The sequence below is a fragment of the Homarus americanus genome, unplaced genomic scaffold (assembly GCF_018991925.1).
Source record: "Homarus americanus isolate GMGI-L3 unplaced genomic scaffold, GMGI_Hamer_2.0 scaffold52512, whole genome shotgun sequence".
Taxonomy (NCBI): Eukaryota; Metazoa; Arthropoda; class Malacostraca; order Decapoda; family Nephropidae; genus Homarus; species Homarus americanus.
This window is the reverse complement of record NW_024735442.1, coordinates 13,769,666-13,787,932: the sequence shown is the minus strand read 5'-3', so window position 1 is coordinate 13,787,932 and position 18,267 is coordinate 13,769,666. Positions and strand designations below refer to the sequence as shown.

General features: G+C 36.8%; 1 protein-coding gene across 1 annotated transcript; it reads right to left on the bottom strand.

The window, feature by feature from the left end:
• Window positions 1–3,102: 3,102 nt before the first annotated feature.
• Window positions 3,103–17,738, bottom strand: LOC121871037 (acyl-coenzyme A diphosphatase FITM2-like). Its single transcript, XM_042373099.1, has 5 exons — window positions 16,842–17,738; window positions 13,682–13,869; window positions 10,631–10,800; window positions 7,405–7,522; window positions 3,103–4,124 (listed from the first exon to the last, which is right to left on the bottom strand). Exons 1-5 carry the CDS (start codon window positions 17,404–17,406, stop codon window positions 3,927–3,929), a joined length of 1,239 nt encoding a protein of 412 aa, XP_042229033.1. The 5' UTR covers window positions 17,407–17,738; the 3' UTR covers window positions 3,103–3,926.
• Between the last annotated feature and the right edge of the window lie 529 nt (window positions 17,739–18,267).

Below are 18,267 nucleotides of genomic sequence, written 5' to 3'. Positions count from 1 at the left end.
TTTCGTCAGATGGTTACTAGACGCTTCATACCGATGCTTGTCTGGGTCGTTGTCAAGGATGAGCTTAATTTTCTCCCCCAACTCGATGACTTCCTTCACATTATCATGGCTTGGTCCAGGTAATTCAATGTTTTTTCTGGTGGTAGGGGTCCCGCGGAAGCCATTGTGAGTTGTACGGGGAATAGCGGGCACAAGAGAGAACTGTATACGCGGACTGAGAACAATGAGGCAGGCCCTGCTAGGTCAGCGACTTCTACCCTCTGGTGGCAGGGCACGTCATGTTACCAATCACAGCTAGCGGCGGAGGGAGGTAAGGATGCGTGGCCCAATCACAGTCCGATACGTCATATGACGTCAGCGATAACGTAAGAGCGACCTAATGCACACCACTCACAGCGCCGCTTCCCGCAAATGGTCAAGAATGGACCGCTTGGGTAAAAAAATGGCGCGGCGGTCTGGACCTCTCCAGCCGCTCGCCGCATAAATGACCAAATTTACCGCGTAATTAAAGCATTTTCATTCTGGCAAGGCACCGCGTAAATGGATAAAATGAGTGCATCAAGCATGGAGTGATTTCTCTTCCACCCTCTCCTCCTTCTCTTCTCCTCCACCCCCACTTCTAATTCCCATCGTCATCAGCCAGGAGCCTTCTACATACACACCTCAAAGTAAGTGTACTTTACTGCATTTTTTTTTAATTTGTATGTAATTTTTGGTGAGCTGGAACCAATTACCCAAAATCCCATTGAAACAATGGTTTCGGTTAACAAACCATCTTCTGGAACGAATTGTGTTCGTTAACCGAGGGACCACTGTATTTGTAAAATATTATTTTAAATTTAGAGCATAGTTCTGCATACTGTATACATGTAATAATGCGAGACAAGATTTAAATCACCTAGGATTTGCCTCATGCTGGGACTGTGCATTTACCATTACAACATTGTTGGAACACCCTTCTCTCTCTCCAAGTTGCTGAAGTCCCTTCCAAAAATTCAATAATATAACCAATAACAACTACTATCCATCTCACAGACCACTGGATAGCCATTTGTTGCCATACTAGTTTTATTCCAAAACTTTTTTAAGTACCTGGGATATATAAAGTAAAGATTAGGATAATCAATAACTATTTGAGGATTAAGAATTTGCATATCTTTATAATCATTCAAAGCTTGTGAAAAATACATTCTAATTCTTTAATTGCATATGCTAATGTAGTAATATTGACATAAATCTTACAAAAACTAAATACATTGTAAATAAATAAATAACACTCCACTGTGTGACTACTAATAAGACTCGAAAGTACAAAGTAACAAAGGGAGAAATAATCTGTACAATTATTTTTATTAATATTGCACCTGACTATGTTACAATGTTCTAATATCACATGTGAAAACCTTTTATTATTTTTGGGTATCATTTACACCTGTTTACACTTAACACTGTGCATTACAACTAAATTGGTTAATTTATAAACTTATCTCTCTGCCACGTTTTCCACCACTTCCTACAACCAATTTAATTGGTCGTGGTTACCTTGTTTTCTAAAAAAATTCTTATACAATTCCAAGCAATACTTGTGTAAGAAATAATGAGTGCATATGCTAGGCTTCATATAAAGTTTTTCTGCATCTAATTTTAGGATCAATATTCAATAGATTTTTTAAAATTAGGATATAAAAAATTGCATAACACTCAGGAGAAAGAATTCCATTAAGACCCATGTGAATTCAGCTGACTTTAAAAAGATTTTTTCAATTAGTGCTTAAAGCTAACACGTAAAATCTTTCAAGTTTTAATTGAAGGCAAAGAAATATATATTGTGTGGTATTAAGATTTATGAATCTCTTTGTTAAACGCTAAAACTTTGATTCTTCTTTCGAGAAAGAAATACATGTGTTGGTATGAAGGGATTGAACATACCAGAGGAAATATTCTCTGTGCTTACCCAGAACATACAGTAAAGATGATGATGATAATATGTTAACCCTTATAAATCTGTAATACTGTTACTGAGCCAGTGTTTTGCTGTAGTGAAGACTGATAAATCCACCTGTCCTAGTTAAGTGTAATGGTACATAAAAATCTCCTGGAAGTGTATCCATGAAATGTTGTTTACAAATGGACAAAGACTTTGTTAAACATTATATGGACATAAGACACAGAACTGGTGTATCACAGGCCTCTTGTTACTATTATCAGATGTTCATTATCAAAATAAAAACAATGTTTGTGAAAAATCATGACACTACAGTATATTCTGACCAGACTGATTCCCTTCTTTCATGACTATTGGATATATATATATATATATATATATATATATATATATATATATATATATATATATATATATATATATATATATATATATATATATATATATATAAATATATATATATATATATATATATATATATATATATATATAATAAACGAAGTTCCCAAGCGCTTTCGTGTAATTCACATCTTCAAGGGTGAGTACAGACTGTACTCACCCCCCTGAAGATGTGAATTACACGAAAGCGCTTGGGAACTTCGTGTTTTCTTCTTTCCTTGTGGTTATCAGCATATATATATATATATATATATATATATATATATATATATATATATATGTGTGTGTGTTAGAATGAAGTGTATATTACCGGCAAATAGTAAAACAAAATGGTATACTAAAGAATGGGGAAGTGCTCTTAAAAAAGGCCAAACAAGATAATTGATATTCAAAATGTTATATAAGGTTAAAGGTAATTGAAGGGCCAAGATTATGGCTCTTGAACAACCCACAATACTGTAGATGAATAACAATCTTACACTGGATGAAAGAGTCAGTATGACTAAAGCCTTGTGGTTTACCTTCCCACACGAAATGGTGGGTCTTCACAACTCGTTTGAATAAAGCATGTGTGATAAAGTCCCTTGCCCTGAAGATACCAAACCCAATACTCTTACCCTTCATCCATGGTATCCACATTCATGATCATTCATAATAAGCGTATTAACATACTGAGTTAATTTGTAAGTTGACATATACAGTATGATTCTAAATGTTATCAATGCATCACTGAAATAATCTTGACTTCAGGTAGAGTGAAAAAAAAAAAATTGAAGCAGAACTAAAAGAACCATAAAGGATGAAAGTTTATGAAGCACTACAAGCAATATTACATACAGTACACTGTTACAATAACTAGATCAATTAGAAAGCACCATGCAATTCCTTAACAACTGGTGCAGTGAATTAAAAATTATTTTTAAAAAGTTACCGGTGTATGGAGGAACGTACAAGGATTACCCATACATGTTAGGAAATGACAGCACATAAAAAAAAGCATAAATAAAGCAAAACACTAAAACATTTTGGCTTATTTGTAAATGGGTTTCATAATACTGTGAGACTCTTAATTTTACAAAGCTTATGATCACAGATGAAAACTTTTTACAAAGCACAGTAGTATACATTATAAACAGAGGCGAGTTCTTACGTCTTTTGAAGCTGCTTTTGGTAAACACCTGTTCTGAAATTAACTTGTGACATGGGTTTAGTGATGACTGCATTCAGTATCGTACTATAAAATTTTAATACAGTATATCACTACTACTATGCATATCCGTAATTCCTTTTTAATAACCTTTATGCAGTACTGTACAGTGTTCAACTATGAATTTTATTTGTTCAAGAAGTATCTAATAAAAGCTGCTTAAAACATTTGAAACATAATTATAGCAAGCGCTGATCTAGAAAATAATTAAATTCAGTTACAATGAATTCCCCCCAAAAGAATTGTAAAACATGCAGCATCCTTAATAGTGTGCGATGATATATGTATTTCAGCTAGGTTATTTCAACTGATAATTCCAGCAATATTTCTTGCCATTTGAATGCTAAAGAAGCCTTCTGATATAAGGAGAAAGGTCTACCTCCTCCAAGATCTATTTGAGCCAGAATCACCATATGGTCCATTCCTAAAACCACGAAAATCTGATATGTCTCCCATGTCTTCCAGTCCTGCTTTATCATCCTCTCGCTCAGTTTCTTTTTTCTTTTCCTCTTTTTCCTTTTTCAAGCCATACAATGGCATTCCCATAAAGGTTGGTAAGCTATCTCTGTGCTCCTGAAAGAGAGAGAAAAAAATCTGTTTTAAAAAGGATTACAATATAGTATACAATTTCTGAAAAATGTTATCGTAACTGGCACAGAGAACTTATGAATATGAATTTCTGAATAATTTTTCCGTACACCTGTAGAGTACAATACTTTAATGATTGAGGTACAGTAGAAGTCCAAAAATCCGGATGCCAGAAATCCGGACCACCTGAGAACCAGGACTTTTTGAAAACTCTCAAACTTTTTAAATTTAGCGGGCTTTTGTGTGTGTGTGTGTGCGCATGCGTGAGCGCCACAGCTGCACAGCGACAACAAGCGACCACGCGGTCGCCATTTTAAAATGAGCATTCAAACTGTGACAAAGTATGTAATTTTGTGTTCTCCTCTTTCCATTTACCATATATTATAGCATACATATTTACAAGCCCATGATAATGGCTCCTGAAGTAGATAAACTTCGTTGTGTGAAAAGAAAGAAGAACACGTTGAAATTGAGTGACAAACTTGAAATAATTAAGAAACTAGAACGTGGTGTGAGCAATACTGTTCTCATGGAAACGTACAACATCGGAAAGTCTACAATTTACGATATAAAAAGGCAAAGAATAAAATTCTAGAATTCACAGCCTCGTCTGAGCCTTACAATAAAATTGCTGAAATTTGCTTATGAATAAACTATCAAAATTTACCTGTTCACCTCTACTTTATTCCTCCTTAAATTTGAATTTTAAAAGTACTGCCCGAGAATCCGGAAAATCCAAAAATTCGGACCGACCCAATCCCCGAGCAGTCCTGATTTTCGGACTTCTACTGTAACAGTAAAGTTGCCTTGTTAAATATTTTTATTTTTATTGAGATACAGTTTAATAAATATTGGATATTCCTAAGATGCCTAAAGGTCCTATAAACATACTGTATAATGAAACCCCACATTTAAAAATCACTAATTTAAATTTAGGATATATTATGCATATTCACAAAGATCAAAATTCTATGTAACCCTCTGATAATTCAACTTTTCATAAAATTAGGCCAACTTGTCTGATATCTCCCATCTGCTAAATCCATTCATGCATACAGAGAGTGGATGCCTAATCAGAGCTTAGACTCTGCGTAGTGAAGTGATGCACATGAAATCTTAACGATGTTTTGTTCAAGACAAATGATAAAGGAGATATGGTAAAGATAATTTTATACATAAAAATCAAGAAGATTCCCTTTCTGCCTTTCCAAGTTGTACATTGTAGATGAACCAAAATCGTACATTTAGCAAAGAATGTAAACAGAAACATCATCACCCAACTTTTTCAGCAGCTCTACTTTATTTTAGTCAATGTGTATCTTTTCTTCTTGGGAGAACTAGAGCCAGAAGTATTTAATAGTCACTTATAAGACATTACTGGTACAGTATGTACTGTGAATTGAGGGTAAACAAACTTGGGGCCAATCAGACAACTACTTCGGTATGAGGCAGTTGCCAGATAATGCTTTTTTTTCATATCAGTGTTGTTATTGGGAGTTGCCAGTCGATGGAGTGCCAGATAGGAGAGGGTCAACCTTTAGTGATTCCTTTACCAAACATGCATACACTAATATAATTTTCCAGTGATGTTAACATCAAATTCTGTTGTACAGATACACAAGGAGCTACATGTAAATTCTTCTTTAGTTTGGATTTTTTTATTTGATAATCCCCTCCCCTGTACTGTATACAGAAAGTTTTAATTGTATTTCAAGTTTTGTTTGCAGTTTCATTCTGATCATAAATGTCCTAAAAATCCAGAAATACTCTCTGTGCTGGAAATCATGCAATGATGATAAATTATGTTAATTCATTTTATAAGTAAGCATCATCTTCACCTTTTAGCTCTAAGGAGGTTCCTGAGGTTGATAAAGACTCAGCAGGGTGTCTCCATTGTCAAAAAGGGGCTACAACAAAGTATTTCTGTGCCACATTCATATGTACTGTTTTTAAAGTCTAATGGAAGTGCAGGACATATTATATTTTAGCAATTGTGTAATACAGTGTACAGTATAGTCTGCATTTACGCGGCTTTTGTTTACGCGTTTGGTCATTTACGCGGTGTCTTGCCAGAATGAAAATGCTTTAATGACGCGGTAAATTTGGTCATTTATGCGGCGAGCGGCTGGAAAGGTCCAGACCGCCGCGCCATTTTTTACCCACGCGGTCCATTCTTGACCGTACGCGGGAAGCGGCGCGGTGAGTGGTGCACATTCGGCAGCTCTTACGTTATCGCTGATGTCATATGATGTATCGGACTGTGATTGGGCCACGCATCCTTACCTCCCTCCGCCGCTAGCTGTGATTGGTCTAATGTAACATGATGTGCCCTGCCACCAGAGGGTAGAAGTCGCTGACCTAGCAGGGCCTGTCTCATTGTTCTCGGTCCGCGTATACAGTTCTCTCTTGTGCCCGCTATTCCCCTCACAACTCACAATGGCTTCCGCGGGATTCCTACCACCAGAGAAAAACAATGAATTACCTGGACCAAGCCATGATAATGTGAAGGAAATCATCGAGTTGGGGGAGAAAATTAAGCTCATCCTTGACAACGACCCAGACAAGCATCGGTATGAAGCATCTAATAACCATCTGACGAAAGTTATGGAGCCGTATATCCAGATCTATCTCGACAACAACAATGCTAGTCGTGAACGTAGTATTGAGGACTTCCTCGCCCGCAACCCACCACAACCACAGCCAGCCCAAGTCAGTGATAGTGATATTGACAGTGAGGATATGGACTTTGAGGGGTTTGTCTGGGAGGCCCTGCAAACCTCTGCGAGTAGTGAAAGTGATTCACCGGAGGGCAATTAATCTGCCCTCTGCCTCGGTACCAGCCGCCATCCACGTGTGCCGACCCAGCTTTTCTACTAATGTAAGTGTTAAAAAACCTAATATTATTGATATTTCTCTTAATTATTAATTGTGTGTGCATACCATCATAAAATTAAGATGTTATTTTTACTACAACGTATGTATTGTGTCGGAAAAAGTGGAGTTTGGGGGTCGGCCCAGTCTCTATTTCAATTAATCCCATATGTTCTGTTATTTCATTTACATGTTTCTCGTTTTACGCGGGCCTCCACGGGTTCAATTGACCGCGTAAATGCAGACTATACTGTATACTTTTCAAGAATTAAGAATAAAAAAGTCTTGGTCTAAAATTTATGAGGAGAGGTGCAACTTAGACTATTACATGTAACCTGTATTCCTCAAAAATAAACACAATAACCATAATAGTTACCACTCATCAACGACTTACCTTGCAGATTGAAGTACGCCTTCGAAGGGGAACTTCTTTAGCCTTCTCTTTTAAATTCTGATACTGGAAAACCCCCAAGCCAGGCAAACCAGGTGATGCATCAGCTTTGAACCACACTCTATAAATTGTAAGTGTTTAAAAATTCATTTGTATAGTGAGTATACAAGTTGAGGACATGTGTTAGAATGCACAAATATTTTCACTTGTTTCTACAGTAAACACCTTATATTAACGGACTAATTTGGGGAAGGCAGATCCGTTAAAGCCAAAAGTCTGTTATATCCAGATCCGGAATAATAACAGACTCGGTCTATTATATACCTGCATAGTCCAATGTGACTACGTGGATCACTTTTCACCACCAACACTCACCATCACCACTAACATTAACTATCACCACCAACATTCATCATCACCACCAACACTCACCATCATCACCAACACTCACCACCACCACTCACCACCACCACCAACACTCACCATCACCACCAACATTCCCCATCACCACTCACCCCTAACACTCACCACCACCACCAACAACACTCACTCCTACCACTTACAAATAACCAGTGGTCCAGTACCATACATGTTACTAGAGTGTAGAGCCACTAGACTTTGTTTATTCTGCTAGTCAGCAGGCCGCCACTCCGTCGCCCCAATTTGAATGCTTTTAGGCATGAGCAAGTAATTACAGATATTTCTACTTGTTTTAACCCTTTCCTATCACTGTTTACACATGCTTTGCATTACTCATCCCCTTCTTTGACATATACCCGAGTCAACCCACACAAAAGGGAGTGGGGTGTAAAGACAACAAATTAATTGATAAATCCTGATTCATCAAATAATGAAAAAAAGTAAAGTTACAGAATAAAATCTACATCCCATAATGAAAGATGGTTTTACAGAGGGTCCCCTGGTTACGAACGAGTTCTGTTCCTGAGGATGTTCTTAAGTCGGAAATGTACATAAGTCGGAACACATACCCTATGTGCACTATATCAAAGCCTAAGTCCTTTTATACATTTAAGAGAAAAGAAGAAATTGAATGACAAAATACAGTAGAAAGTAAAAATTAAAGTTTAACACTTACACTGAAACCTGGGGGTGGCTTGCATGTAGAGATCTTCAGTCAATATCACTAATAATTTTTCCATTTCAATTAACAATCCATTTCTTTGTTTTGTTATCACAGTTGGGTACATTGGTGTAGATCCTTTACATGTTCAAGAATTTTGTTTGTTTTCAAAATTGTTCTGATCATTGACCGACTGAAGCCCAATGCTTTACCGATAACTGAGGGTGTCTCGCCTTTTTCAGAACGTTTAATTATATCAACTTTCACTTCCATTGTAATTGTTTTCCTTTTCTTGGATGCAATACTATCACTTGTATCAAGTTTGCATTTGGGAGCCATGATGGGGGCAGAAAATAGAGTTAATAAGCAAAAAACAACAGTTTGCACTTGATCACACACATTACTGAGGTGAGGGTAAAGGCGGTGGTACACTGGGCACTTTTCTTCAAACATGCTGCCCGTTTTGGTGGCCATTGGCCTGATAACCCAGCAAGCAGCAGGATTTTTGCTGTTGTGAGAAATGAACAACGGTTTGGCGGGATCTTTGCTGGCCAGATTAGTGCTCAAATGAGCTTCATATCATTTCAATTAAAATTTGAAATAAATCATGAAAAAATAATAATTTAAAATATAACACATAAACGATGACATATTTCTATTTACTTGCCACTTTAAAACTTCTTTAGTATTTTAAAATCATTATTCAGGGTCTTCTTTGACCAGCCAGCCACCGCCACTTTTAAAGAAACTTCGCGACGCACCCATTGTTTTTTCTTTAGCTTTTGCAGACACTCCACTTGCTTCAGCAATTGAAGAACTATAGCTTAATCTTGCAAGGTCTCAAATGGAGTAATGGGATCTTTGGTGAACCTCATCTTGACACTTTGTTGCTGATTTTGTTGTTGGGCAGATGTATTAACAAAACATTCCAGTGTGATGCAAAATGTCTCTTTTGTTCTGCTGGCCGGACTGTGTTTGCCAAACATGTTTGGAGGAAAGTGCCCAGTGAGCTGCCGCCTTAATGCGTTCTGACGCTCCCTCAAGGTGCGTGGCCAGGTGACACATTACTCCCCACCCACCACTCTTGCCTCACTGCTACGCCACACAAACCAAGTTCTCATATGTTAATAACACGAACCAGTTGTACTTATGTCGGATTCTTAAAATACAGTGATATCTCCGTTAGTCGGAACAATTGATGCAGAGCACTTCCGGGAATGAGAGATTTCCGGGTAACGAGACAACTCTCTCGAAGCCGGAAAAAATCCCTCATCCCAAGAATTTTCCGGAATTATCTAGGTAACGGAAAAATGCTCTCGAAAGTTCCAGAAATTGCCCATTTACATCATCTTTTGAACCCGGAAAAAAATCCCTCATCCCCGGAATTTTCCGGGTAACAAAAATTTTCTAGGAATTTCTAGAAAATGTGCCTGATTTTCATCTCTCAAACACGGAAAAACTCCCCAATCCTCGGAATTTTCCAGAAAATGTGCCCCTAGGAAAATCGTTTCCAAAGCTGGAATTTTCTAGAAAATTTCGGCTTTGGGAATGATTTTTCAAGAAAATTTCAATTCCGGCTATCAGAGATTTCCGGGTTTGAGGGATTCTGGCTAACGGAGATATTGCTGTACAGGCAGTCCCTGACTTACGACAGGGTTAGGGACCCAAATCCAAGTCTTAAGTCGAAAATGCTAAAATAATTCATAGAAAATCTAAAATGGGTGTCTCTTTTTCTTCTCAGCACCACAAAACTCTCACTTTTAAGCTTGCCAGCCATTTTAAAGGGCATTACTAACGAAAATTTTGTCAGTACACAGAGCAATCACTAACGTCGGGACTCAAAATATGTAATTTGAAAAATTTTTTGGTACGACTGGGGCGGACGTATGTTCGGGTGGTTATAAGTCGAGTAGGTCGTAAGTCGAGGAGTACCTGTAATTGACTTTATGGGACCTTGTTCATATCGGCGGGTGTTCGTAAGTCGGACATTAGTAAGTCCTTGTACTTAAAAAAAAAGAGAGAGAGAGATCAATCTTATCTCTTAAGAGAAGTACTATACTGTACACACAACAGCACTATGAGTGTAAAGTGTAGAAATTCTTTACCCCCAAAACACACTTGACATACATGGTTAAGTCTGAAACTTACTTGTATGTTAGGAACCATGTTGCTATGGCAATGGCACTCCCAGCAACCTTCTGTGGCATGGTGTGGAAGAATATGATTGTGCATGTCAACATCACATCACTAAACACACTCAAGATTGTCATGATGCAAAAAATGGCCCGGATGTATGGCGTGAATTGTTCATAGTTCATCTGAAAAGACCCACAAAAACAAAACAGTACAGTACAGTATATATGATAATTTACTGACATTTAAGCAAAAGTTGTAATAAAGGAGAAAAAGGAAAAATAGGTTTGCAATGAAAATAAAATCTAGATAACTACAGTATAGTATTTCTAATTTTCTTGGAAGTCAGAGTTAATTTCTCCAAAGTAAAAGTACAGTAGTAAACTCAGCGAATAATATACCGTAATTGTTATGACAGCATTAAGCATGAAGTCTTTTAAGTCTAGGCAAGATCACATACATTGAAAAGCCTGTACAAGCCCCCTGAGTCTCAATTTTTACAAATCCAACAGGTAATTGATATAAATAAACTAAAAATTCAGCTATGTTGAGATGAAATGTGGGTATGACAACTCACACACACATGAACCACTAATAATGATCACTAAATATAAGCATTAAATACTTTTCCTGACTGTTAAGTTTAATATATAACACTGTTGCACCTAACAGGAATCACCAGTCTTCATAAACTAGGTACGTGCAGATAAACAATCTTAAACTGGGGCCAGAGAATACTTGGTTTGTTCAGCTAGAAAACAAAGCAAAAAAGAAGGATTGACCATGAAATCCCATTTCATTGCTATGCTTGGAATTAAGCACCTCAAGGACAATATACCCATTAAGTCATTGGTCTGAGAACCAGGAAACCTGATATAGTGACTGGTACTAATTTAAGATGGGTAAACCTCAGACTGTGTAGATCAGCAATGCCTGACAGCCCAGAGTAGGGCCCAGACAAGTGATTTTTCATGTCCATGTACCTGGCACTTACCTGGTGGACAAGTTAATATTTTGAGAGGATAATACCCAGATTGGAATACCCAGGAAATGCATGACCCCACCTCCCCATAGTTGATTAATCATGAGGTCTCTCAACCAGCGAGATGGTGGGAGGTGAGGTGTGTGTGTGTGTGTGTGTGTGTGTATGTGTATGTGCTGACACTACAGTATATCGTGACATCACACCTGAGATGACCCCTGACTATTCTGTTTCTACAAGCCCAGGTGCATGCTACAACTTCAGTGATGTTATAGCTGATGCTTCCTGTTGCTGTTGGTCTATTCTTACAACGACTTGACATTAAAATCTGCATAAAATTGATCTGTAAGTCGATTGACCATAAATTTTAATGTTTAAAATGTTTATTTAATTTTTTTTCATACAAAACTAGACAAGCAAATTTGCTCCAAAATTTGTCAGAGCAAGTAAATTTCAAAAGTCACTTGCCCAGGACAAATAAATATTCCACATAATCTGCTGAGCCTGTTAAACCGCCTGTATTGCAACTACTGTCCTATTGCAAAGATTTTTCCCTCAGACAGTTGAGGGAGGTGGCAAAAAGTTTCTGAGCATCTTAACTTTCTTCTTGATCAACCATATTTGTCTTCCAAGCTTCAATTACATTCACATGTGGTGAGTCATACTTCATATTTGGAACAGGCCAATTAGTAAAATTGGTCACAGTGAATAATCCAGCCTAGTATCAACTAATGAATATTCCCTGTATGGATCCTCTAAGTTTTTATATTGTGACAGAAAGGAGCATCTAGTACAAGTTGAAGTACCCTAATCTTGATTTCCATGAACAAGAAATAATGAATAAAGATTATGCGCTAGTTTTGTCAGAAAATCAGGTGCAGTATTCCGAAAAAATGTAATTAATAAAATCTTTACTGATACACTTTGAGTGTAATAAAACATCATTATCATCAGTGTTTTACAGTCATTATTCCAATCTTGCTGTTGGGTAAAACCAGAATGGAATGTCACTCATCACCACAAACCCAAGTTGCCAGTCCAAAAAGATGCAATGGAGACCAGGAGATGGGCACAGCTTTCGTGACCTTACACATTAGACACCTTGATGCAAAGTTTTATTGTTGGATCCCCTTCCTAATGCCAACCCACAGGTCGAGAACAGCTGGCAAGACTGGGCCACAAATCTCTGAGGAAAGCAAAAACTACCCACCTCAAATTATATACTGTATACAGTACTGCACTGTATTACAGGGTATTGTGCCAGAGTAAAGGAACAGATTAAAGACATCTTTAAAAGAAAATATTATACTGTACTGTACCTCTTATGTCAAGTTTTTATCGATTTTGAACAAACCATCAAATCATAGGTTGCGTTACTCACTATAAAATCAATTGATGCCTTGATACATTGTGGGTGTTGTAGCTACCCAGTTGGCTCATCATATGTACCCAAAATAGATTGTTAACAAACTGTAACCTTGTAATGTGAAATAAATAAACTTTAGTTAAATATTAACATCGCACTGTCTGACTCAGCTAAAGCACCTTAAATAGTTAACAAATCAGAAACAAAGCACTTATGACCAAAGTATGTAGAACCAACTGTTCAGTGGAAGATATGGCTGGGAATGAATGGAGACTGAAGCCTCTAAGACTGGTATCATATGGCCTCAAAAAAAAAAAAAAAAGGTGAGGTGTGCAGTAGCCTCTGTGACTTCATGTGCCAGTCCAACTTCATCCCTCTACTGTGTGTGAGAGAAAAGCCTCTGCTTCTTAATATCCAATATTTTTGGACTCAAGTTGCTACAGGGGAGGATTATTAATCATTTGGATGGAGGTTTACTAATCATGTAGGCAGGGGTTTACTAATCATTTAGATAGGAGAGGGTCACTAAAGTCATTTAGACTGGGAAAATTTACTAATTATTTAGATTAGTCCCAGCCTTTATATCAGGTCTTGTGGGTCTTAAACTAGAAGCTTAAGGAGTGCATTACACTCAGGCTGCCCAATGAAAGGTGGCTGGTCATAAAAATCCAACTTTCATAAGAATATTGATAATTTAATAGAAAATTAAATACTGTACCTTTAGTACACACATCTCATCCCCAGTGAGACCCTCCAGGGGTGTTTTATTTTCATTGGGATCACTTTGACTTTCCCCTCGATTGTGGTCCTCTATTCGTATCTGGTCTCGTATGCCTTCCCATCCTACAATTGCCTTGGCTTCTTCCACGATAAACAAGTTGATGTACACAAGCAGGAAAGCATGTCCTGAAAATATATCAATCAGTTACATGTAAGTTTCAAATAAACTGTAATGTCCAGGACAGTACTGTACAGTACTGTAATAATCTTGCAAAGATTAAATGTTAAATTTTTTATTAATGAATAATGATTCCAAATCTAAATTTTTTAAAAATTTATTTAATGTAATTTAAGTTATCATTTCACAACTTATCAGCTGACAAGCCATTTGGATGGCATTGTGCTTTTAACAGAAAACCTGGAAATGACATCAAATATTAATACCTGTAGCTATTTAGCAAAAATTTTATTTTTAACCAAGACTTATCACCCTCTGGGTTTTTATATGCCATATGAAATTTTTTTTAGCACAAAAAATAGTTTTTCGAAGAAACCGACTTTTTTTTAGTCGCGTAGGGTTTTAACATGTGGAAAATCGAAAAAATTTTCTCGGTCCCTCATACGCTCTTGGCAGCTTGTTGCTGACTCTAAGTACAAATGTACTCAGCAAGTCACCGAGCAGCTGGTGTTGCCGGGAGCTCTCATATGTTTGGCAGCAGACATGCCCCCGTGTCATATAGATTTAAATATACGGTATACCGGTATGTATATATATACAGTACAGTATATATATATACAGTATACAGGGTGAGCATAAAGTCTTAACCTGATTATGAAAAATCATATCTCGAAGACCATTCTAGATAGAAACATGAATGTTGTAGCATTGTGTAGACGAATTCAGAGATATTTTTTCATGCATATTTTAAGCTGCAAAAAAACTGTATGTTTGTACCTAGCATATGTTTTGTGTAATAAATGTTTGTAATCAGGGAAAGACTTTATGCTCACTCTATATATATATATATATATATATATATATATATATATATATATATATATATATATATATATATATATATATATATATATATATATATATATATATTATTTAGATAAACTATTCTGGATTATTTTGGTATAAAAAGGGTGTTTTTAGCTTAATTAGAACTGATTTTATAGACACCAATATAAACATTTCTTAAATTTTTTCATAAAATTGAATTTCCATCATTTATCATATAGAAATATTTTGTGAAAGGATTTTTTATAATCTTATAGAAAATTTATTCAGAATCATTGTGGTACCAAATTCATCTTTCTAACACAATTAGGACAGATGCTGTGGATAAAGGTTTATACTGTACACCTTTTCTGTAGCCATTAATATTTTCGCTTGTGGTTGCGACCTAATATAATGGGAGTGATAAGAGAATCGTACAAAGCGGTAGCCTCTGCTTATGCTGGGGACACATGTCTCCAGTGCTGGACCTCAGTCCACTTTGCAAGGGGATCTGGATTAAGTGAGTCCAGGTTAGAGGGACTTTACTGTAATTTAATGATTTACACTACATGTCTAGTCTTAAACACCTGTCATTTCCATTATGTGGTCTCACTGGTAGGCTTGCCTTGTTATGCAGTCTATAATTTCCAAATGGACATAGGAATTTTATATAATTTCTTTTATAGTGGGGTGTTGGTGGTAAAGCAGTAATGCATGTACTTCTGACTACAGTACTGTGTTCTGGGCTTAATCCCCAACCTAGGGCAGATGTGAAAATGGTGTTATCCAGTGTGACTTAACGAAATATTGCAGGTTTTCTCCAGGTACATGTACTGTACTCTAGTTTCCTTCTGTACTAATACTGGGCTAAAAAGTGGTGACTGATTCAATCTGTCCTCTGGAAACTTATCAGTACCCTTGTGAGATACTGTATGAATAGGCAAATTAGCCTGCACCTCTGTTTACAAATTGTCATGTTTTACTTCACATTCCTTCAGCAGTTTTTTGTATGTTACGTTAGTTTTGAATGATAAATTCAGTAGGAAATTTTTACCTTCATTCCCCCATTTGCTTACATTAAGTTTGAAGTTTCTATTTTCTATGGAGGGAAAACAAGTGAGTCCTATGGACCTAAGTATCATCTTAATAACACTGTAGTTAGGTGTTGAGGCCAAATTAAACCTGTCTCAAATTGTATAAAAAATCACTTTTCACTTTAAGTTAAGGCCAAAAGACCTTTAAAATTTACACAAAAATAAAATTTTCCCCATGCCCTTGCCTATATGACCTCAATGTTCCAACCAATTAAAACAAATCATCACAAACCCTGATTTTAACAGGATTGAACCAGAGCCTAAACTTGAATATTAATGACTGCAGCAGTATTCAGTGGTCCATTCCTACTAAAAACCATAACTTAGTGATAATTTATTTTGGTCAATTGATGGTAATAGCCAGGTTTCGATTTTTCCAATAAAACTGTAATTTCGGACAATACGCCCTAGTAGTTGAGCGATGTGTTTTTACGATGGTTTAGACAATTTTAAGACACTTTTCTTCTATGACGTTTCTATCTCAAATGACCTACAATTAACTAACCTAACCTAACCGGGGGGCTCCGCCCCCTGGATCCCCCAGTATATTTAAGTAATTTGCGAGGGAAATGTCATAGAAGAAAAGTGTCTTAAAATTGTCTAAACCATCAGAAAACACATTGCTCAACTTGAGATCCATATTGTCCAGAACTGCAATTATACCATTTTTCCTATGGTTCTTGCTGTGATTTGAACAAATCTGACCTTCGTTCTGGTGATAACCACCTTAACCTAACCTAACCTTTTGAAACCTGGCTACAATCATGAATTGATCTTTATTTTAATTCTAATTCAACAGAGATATTTTTCATGTATATTAATTTTTCAAAACCTTTCGGTAAGAAACACTTTTCCTTCTATAGCTCCTGTACAACTTCTTTAAGAGTTGTAATTTTGTTGTAAAAGCTCTCTGAAACCTTACCTAAATATCCTAATGAATTGGAAATCTACATACTGGGTATGGTATGTCAATATGCCAAATCTTAACCTAACTTTGATAATCTCCTGCAAAAGCAAACTATATACTTTTCTTATACTGATGTATTAAAACTAATATTTACCTGAAATATCAAAGGAATGCCAGTGGAAACCTCCAGTGTTACAGTCCAACTTATTCCTTATTATTGCTCTCCCAAGGCATGCGCCTGTTCGATTTTCAATGAAGCCAAAGAAGCATTGGCTCCAAAAGTACCACAGACATGTACCAACGACTAATCTAGACATGTGTCTTCGGATGACTTCTCGATGGCCACAGCCAATTGTGGCACTCGTTAAAAGAATGAAAGCTCCAACCACAAGGATCATCCAAGCCCAAGCTACTTTTACAAAATATAAATTAAAAATGTTATCTTTTTGAGCCATATAAACTTTTGGCAAGGGTAGGAAATCACATATTAATGAACCAAAGAAGAGTCCAATAGAATACAGTGTTATCTTGACTTCAGTTTGGATGAAGAGAACTTTGCGACAGCCATGAACGAGAATTAAACTCAAGACGTGTTGCACAGAGGCTTGTTCAGGCAGGGGCTTGGTGCCTTTGGCTGCCCACCGACCCTTCTCGATTGGCGACTTGGCCGACCTTACAGGTCGTGCCCGTTTTGATGTTATGGAGGCTCCTGAGGGCATCCTGGCGGCCACTTTGACAGTGGAGGACTCACTATCTCTCGCCGAACTACATGAGAATCACAGAATCATTGACACACTCTTGAGTCTCACCGACCACAGGAAACTTAGCCAAATCTATTTCGGGCCAAGCTTTGTGGATTCATCCTGAGGCGTAGCAAGAAGCGCTCAAATCCTGGCAAAGCTTTCCCGGAGATGTCACTTGATGGTAACACTGTTTATACTAAATACGTAACGTAAATAAAGTGTATTGATAATTTTAACATGTTTTATGTTGACATAAGTTAATTAATTTCATCTCCTTTACACGCGTCACACGGCGTCGTCTGCACCCCTCGCTGCAGACGACAAATACAAACTAAAATACCACTTTTTATTTATTATTACATTGCATGCGCTTGGCATTTTAATGATAAACTATATATTTTGGAAATAGTACTCTGCATATACTTCTTCACAAATATTAAATATTTAGCTTTGTGTAGTAATGCCGCGAAATTTGAAATGTAATCGGGTTTGACGCGTCAAATCACCAAAAAAATTATTTTTACTTTTATTTTGGACAGTGACCCTAGTCCTGTATATACAACTCTCCATCTGCATCTCTGACAGTAGTCAAAGTTATAAATGACGGGAAAGTAGTTTCACAACTTACGTTCAAGGCTTTTCTCGTAGGTCAATTTGTTAGAAAATTTGCCATATGCTTTGGCAAACTAACACAAATTCACAGCGATTACACACACACGCACACACAATGGCTTTGTCGGCTATCCATGGTAAAATTGCCTTACTGTTTACATTTGTTATATATTTGCACTGTTCTAAGATTATTCTAGATACTACAGTACTTTGGAAACTTTATAC

What these genes read in the sequence shown, in the direction of transcription:
- LOC121871037 (XM_042373099.1), bottom strand. Translation starts at nt 17,406, where the DNA reads ATGCCCTCAGGAGCCTCCATAACATCAAAACGGGCACGACCTGTAAGG. An exon ending in ATGAGATGTGTGTACTAAAG is followed by an intron (nt 10,801 to 13,681) that starts GTACAGTATTTA and finishes GGGTCTTTTCAG; the next exon opens with ATGAACTATGAACAATTCAC. An exon ending in ACATGGTTCCTAACATACAA is followed by an intron (nt 7,523 to 10,630) that starts GTAAGTTTCAGA and finishes TACAATTTATAG; the next exon opens with AGTGTGGTTCAAAGCTGATG.